The 6,383-nt window shown below is 49.0% G+C and overlaps 1 protein-coding gene across 1 annotated transcript in view; it reads right to left on the reverse strand.

Annotated features, from left to right (window-relative positions):
- Positions 1–6,383, reverse strand: part of LOC120033432 (guanine nucleotide exchange factor DBS-like) — a 35,045-nt gene that overhangs the window by 8,640 nt on the left and 20,022 nt on the right. Inside the window, exons 12-14 of the mRNA XM_038979792.1 lie at positions 6,040–6,199; positions 2,068–2,209; positions 2–68 (exon numbers count right to left, since the gene is read on the reverse strand). Of these exons, the coding sequence (XP_038835720.1) occupies positions 2–68; positions 2,068–2,209; positions 6,040–6,199 (369 nt within the window). The remainder of the gene's footprint in view (position 1; positions 69–2,067; positions 2,210–6,039; positions 6,200–6,383) is intronic.

Here is a 6,383-nt window from a genome sequence, read left to right on the forward strand (position 1 = left end):
CCTGCAGTACACAGAGTAGCTCCTCTACATAGGCCCTCTCAGTTTCCAACAGCTCGTTCATTACATGTCTGTAGGAACAGAACAACATTCTATTTAACATCAACATATTGTAATATTATTATTAGAGGTCGACCAATTATGATTTTTCAAAGCCGATACTGATACTGATTATTGGAGGACCAAAAAAAGCCGATACCGGTTAATCGGACGATTTTTATGTATATATTTGTAATAATGACAATTACAACAATACTGAATGAACACTTATTTTAACTTAATATAATACATCAATAAAATCAATTTAATCTCAAATAAATAATGAAACATGTTCAATTTGGTTTAAATAATGCAAAAACAAAGTGTTGGAGAAGAAAGTAAAAGTGCAATATGTGCCATGTAAGAAAGCTAACGTTTAAGCTCCTTGCTCAGAACATGAGAACATATGAAAGCTGGTGGTTCCTTTTAACATGAGTCTTCAATATTCCCAGTTAAGAAGTTTTAGGTTGTAGTTATTATAGGACTATTTCTCTCTATACCATTTGTATTTCATATACCTTTGACTATTGGATGTTCTTATAGGCACTATAGTATTGCCAGCCTAATCTCAGGAGTTGATAGGCTTGAAGTCATAAACAGCGCAATGCTTGAAGCACAGAGAAGAGCTGCTGGCAAATGCAGGAAAGTGCTGTTTGAATGAATGCTTACGAGCCTGCTGCTGCCTACCAGCGCTCAGTCAGACAGCTCTATCAAATCATAGACTTAATTATAACATAATAACACACAGAAATACGAGCCTTTGGTCATTAATATGGTCAAATCTGGAAACTATCATTTCGAAAACAAAACGTTTATTCTTTCAGTGAAATACGGAACCGTTCCGTATTTTATCTAACGGGTGGCATCCATAAGTCTAAATATTCCTGTTACATTGCACAACCTTCAATGTTATGTCATAATTATGTACAATTCTGGCAAATTAATTACGGTCTTTGTTAGGAAGAAATGGTCTTCACACAGTTCGCAACGAGCCAGGCAGCCCAAACTGCTGCATATACCCTGACTCTGCTTGCACAGAACGCAAGAGAAGTGACACAATTTCCCTAGTTAAATCACCCGTTTGGAGAAGTAGGCTGTGATTCAATAATAAATCAACAGACACCGCATCGATTATATGCAACGCAGGACAAGCTAGATAACCTAGTAATATCATCAACCATGTGTAGTTAACTAGTCATTATGTTAAGATTGATTGTTTTTTACAAGATAAGATTAATACTAGCTAGCATCTTACCTTGGCTCCTTGCTGCACTCGCATAACAGGTTGTCACAGCCTGCCACGCAGTCTCCTCGTGGAGTGCAATGTAATCGGCCATAATCGGTGTCCATAAATGCCTATTACCGATTGTTATGAAATTAATCGGCCATTCCAATTAATCGGTCAACCTCTAATTATTATTTTGATAAACTATACCAAGTATGAAATATCTAACTATCTTTCTAACCATCTCTTTTGAATTGTGTTTCACAAGAGGATTAATTGATATTGTTTTTTTAATATATTTTTTTTACCCCCTTTTTCTCCCCAATTTTGATCTGGTCTCATCGTTGCAACTCCCCAACGGGGTTAGGAGAGGTGAAGGTCGAGTCATGCGTCTCCCGGAACATGACCCGCCAAACCGCGCTTCTTAACACCTGCCCGCTTAACCCGGATGCCAGCTGCACCAATGTGTTGGAGGAAACACTGTCCAACTGACGACCGAAGTCAGCCTGCAGGTGCCCGGCCCGTCACAAGGAGTCACTAGAGAGTGATGAACCAAGTAAAGCTCCCCCGGCCAAACCCTCCCCTAACCTGGACGACAATGGGCCAATTGTGCGCCGCCCTATGGGACTCCCGGTCACGGCCGGTTGTGACACAGCCTGGGATCGATCCTGGGTCTGTAGTGACGCTTCAAGCACTGCGATGCAGTGCCTTAGACCGCTGCGCCACTCGGGAGGCCGTTCATTGATTTATTTTAAGGCATTTCAGGCTATAGTATGACATCATTGACCTTTGACCCCTGACCCTACCGTCGGAGCACAGCCAGGTTCTCCTCCTCAGACAGAGAGCCGTGTCTGCTGCCGCCGTTCTGCACCTGGACCTCCACTATTCTGCAGTTTTCTACGTTCAAGATGTTGTCCTCTGCATTCCTCGTCTCTTGACTCCTGTGAGCTACAAGAAACAGAAAGACGGGATAAGAACTACTCATCTGAACTTCAAACAACCAACAAAAATGTCATTTCAATCAATCAATGATATATTGTCGGGGAATGAGATATTGTTTAAGGCGCAGTTCTTACATGCCACTAGATGGCAATGAATGGATCAGAAACAGGAGAGGCTGCTGCTGACCTGCAAAACAACTCAACAAAATGTAAAACTGACCCTTACCTCAACCAAACCCTTACCCCTACCCTAACCCAATTTTAAACTATTCTGAAATAAAATATTAGGAGTGTCCATATAGCCTTTTCCATCAGAACCAGAGAGAAGGAGGGAAAGACAGAGAAAGAACCAGAGAGACAGGGAGGGAAGGGTAGAGTCAGAACTAGAGAGACAGGGAGGGAAGGGTAGAGTCAGAACCAGAGAGACATTGAGGGAAGGGTAGAGTCAGAACCAGAGAGACAGGGAGGGAAGGGTAGAGTCAGAACCAGAGAGACAGGGAGGGAAAGGTAGAGTCAGAACCAGAGAGACAGGGAGGGAAGGGTAGAGTCAGAACCAGAGAGACAGGGAGGGAAGGGTAGAGTCAGAACCAGAGAGACAGGGGGGGAAAGACAGAGAAAGAACCAGAGAGACAGGGAGGGAAAGACAGAGAAAGAACCAGAGAGACAGGGAGGGAAGGGTAGAGTCAGAACCAGAGAGACAGGGAGGGAAGGGTAGAGTCAGAACCAGAGAGACAGGGAGGGAAGGGTAGAGTCAGAACCAGAGAGACGGGGAGGGAAAGACAGAGAAAGAACCAGAGAGACAGGGAGGGAAGGGTAGAGTCAGAACCAGAGAGACAGGGAGGGAAAGGTAGAGAAAGAACCAGAGAGACAGGGAGGGAAAGGTAGAGTCAGAACCAGAGAGACAGGGAGGGAAAGGTAGAGTCAGAACCAGAGAGACTGGGAGGGAAGGGTAGAGTCAGAACAAGAGAGACAGGGAGGGAAGGGTAGAGTCAGAACCAGAGAGACAGGGAGGGAAAGACAGAGTCAGAACCAGAGAGACAGGGAGGGAAAGACAGAGAAAGAACCAGAGAGACAGGGAGGGAAAGGTAGAGTCAGAACCAGAGAGACAGGGAGGGAAGGGTAGAGTCAGAACCAGAGAGACTGGGAGGGAAGGGTAGAGTCAGAACAAGAGAGACAGGGAGGGAAGGGTAGAGTCAGAACCAGAGAGACAGGGAGGGAAAGACAGTCAGAACCAGAGAGACAGGGAGGGAAAGACAGAGAAAGAACCAGAGAGACAGGGAGGGAAAGGTAGAGTCAGAACCAGAGAGACAGGGAGGGAAGGGTAGAGTCAGAACCAGAGAGACTGGGAGGGAAGGGTAGAGTCAGAACCAGAGAGACAGGGAGGGAAAGGTAGAGTCAGAACCAGAGAGACAGGGAGGGAAGGGTAGAGTCAGAACCAGAGAGACAGGGAGGGAGGGTAGAGTCAGAACCAGAGAGACAGGGAGGGAAAGGTAGAGTCAGAACCAGAGAGACAGGGAGGGAAAGGTAGAGTCAGAACCAGAGAGACAGGGAGGGAGAGTCAGAACCAGAGAGACAGGGAGGGAGGGTAGAGTCAGAACCAGAGAGACAGGGAGGGAGAGTCAGAACCAGAGAGACAGGGAGGGAGGGTAGAGTCAGAACCAGAGAGACAGGGAGGGAAGGGTAGAGTCAGAACCAGAGAGACAGGGAGGGAAGGGTAGAGTCAGAACCAGAGAGACAGGGAGGGAAGGGTAGAGTCAGAACCAGAGAGACAGGGAGGGAAGGGTAGAGTCAGAACCAGAGAGACAGGGAGGGAAGGGTAGAGTCAGAACCACAGAGACAGGGAGGGAAGGGTAGAGTCAGAACCAGAGAGACAGGGAGGGAAGGGTAGAGTCAGAACCAGAGAGACAGGGAGGGAAAGGTAGAGTCAGAACCAGAGAGACAGGGAGGGAAGGGTAGAGTCAGAACCAGAGAGACAGGGAGGGAAGGGTAGAGTCAGAACCAGAGAGACAGGGAGGGAAGGGTAGAGTCAGAACCAGAGCGACAGGGAGGGAAAGGTAGAGTCAGAACCATAGAGACAGGGAGGGAAGGATAGAGTCAGAACCAGAGCAACAGGGAGGGAAAGGTAGAGTCAGAACCAGAGAGACAGGGAGGGAAAGGTAGAGTCAGAACCAGAGAGACAGGGAGGGAAGGGTAGAGTCAGAACCAGAGAGACAGGGAGGGAAAGGTAGAGTCAGAACCAGAGAGACAGGGAGGGAAAGGTAGTCAGAACCAGAGAGACAGGGAGGGAAGGGTAGAGTCAGAACCAGAGCGACAGGGAGGGAAAGGTAGAGTCAGAACCAGAGAGACAGGGAGGGAAAGGTAGAGTCAGAACCAGAGAGACAGGGAGGGAAGGGTAGAGTCAGAACCAGAGAGACAGGGAGGGAAAGGTAGAGTCAGAACCAGAGAGACAGGGAGGGAAAGGTAGAGTCAGAACCAGAGAGACAGGGAGGGAAAGGTAGAGTCAGAACCAGAGAGACAGGGAGGGAAGGGTAGAGTCAGAACCAGAGAGACAGGGAGGGAAGGGTAGAGTCAGAACAAGAGAGACAGGGAGGGAAGGGCAGAGTCAGAACCAGAGAGACAGTGAGGGAAGGGCAGAGTCAGAACCAGAGAGACAGGGAGGGAAGGGTAGAGTCAGAACCAGAGAGACAGGGAGGGAAGGGTAGAGTCAGAACCAGAGAGACAGGGAGGGAAAGGTAGAGTCAGAACCAGAGAGACAGGGAGGGAAGGGTAGAGTCAGAACCAGAGAGACAGGGAGGGAAGGGTAGAGTCAGAACCAGAGAGACAGGGAGGGAAGGGTAGAGTCAGAACCAGAGAGACAGGGAGGGAAGGGTAGAGTCAGAACCAGAGAGACAAGGAGGGAAGGGTAGAGTCAGAACCAGAGAGACAGGGAGGGAAGGGTAGAGTCAGAACCAGAGAGACAGGGAGGGAAAGGTAGTCAGAACCAGAGAGACAGGGAGGGAAGGGTAGAGTCAGAACCAGAGAGACAGGGAGGGAAGGGTAGAGTCAGAACCAGAGAGACAGGGAGGGAAAGGTAGAGTCAGAACCAGAGAGACAGGGAGGGAAAGGTAGAGTCAGAACCAGAGAGACAGGGAGGGAAGGGTAGAGTCAGAACCAGAGAGACAGGGAGGGAAGGGTAGAGTCAGAACCAGAGAGACAGGGAGGGGGGGGTAGAGTCAGAACCAGAGAGACAGGGAGGGAAGGGTAGAGTCAGAACCAGAGAGACAGTGAGGGAAGGGTAGAGTCAGAACCAGAGAGACAGTGAGGGAAGGGTAGAGTCAGAACCAGAGAGACAGGGAGGGAAGGGTAGAGTCAGAACCAGAGAGACAGGGAGGGAAAGGTAGAGTCAGAACCAGAGAGACAGGGAGGGAAGGGTAGAGTCAGAACCAGAGAGACAGGGAGGGAAGGGTAGAATCAGAACCAGAGAGACAGGGAGGGAGGGTAGAGTCAGAACCAGAGAGGCAGGGAGGGAAGGGTAGAGTCAGAACCAGAGAGACAGGGAGGGAAGGGTAGAGTCAGAACCAGAGAGACAGGGAGGGAAGGGTAGAGTCAGAACCAGAGAGACAGGGAGGGAAAGGTAGAGTCAGAACCAGAGAGACAGGGAGGGAAGGGTAGAGTCAGAACCAGAGACAGGGAGGGAAAGGTAGAGTCAGAACCAGAGAGACAGGGAGGGAAGGGTAGAGTCAGAACCAGAGAGACAGGGAGGGAAGGGTAGAGTCAGAATCAGAGAGACAGGGAGGGAAAAGGTAGAGTCAGATGGTTATGACCAGTGTGACATGTGGAGCAGAGTGTGGTACTCACAAGGAGGGGACATGGGGAACTTGATGATGGCTTCAGGCCTGGGAGCCACTGGCTGGACGGGCCGTGTCTGTTTGGCTGCCAGCTTCTTCAGACTGACCCTCCTCTTCTCAAACATCTCCTGCATGGACACCTGCTTTTGAAACACCTTCTCTACCTGCTCCTGTTAACACACACAGAGGGGAGGGAGGGTTAGATGCTGACATTTTAAGGGTGTAGCTCAATAGTCAAAAACGTCTTCCTCTCCTCGTCTCTATTCAATCATTTGATTATACTTGGGGCCAGTAGTTTTTCCTGACCACGTGGAGAGGGGAGGAAAAACCTGGAAAAATATCTCGACCTCCCGG

The sequence above is a fragment of the Salvelinus namaycush genome, chromosome 40 (assembly GCF_016432855.1).
Source record: "Salvelinus namaycush isolate Seneca chromosome 40, SaNama_1.0, whole genome shotgun sequence".
In the NCBI taxonomy this organism is placed as follows: Eukaryota; Metazoa; Chordata; class Actinopteri; order Salmoniformes; family Salmonidae; genus Salvelinus; species Salvelinus namaycush.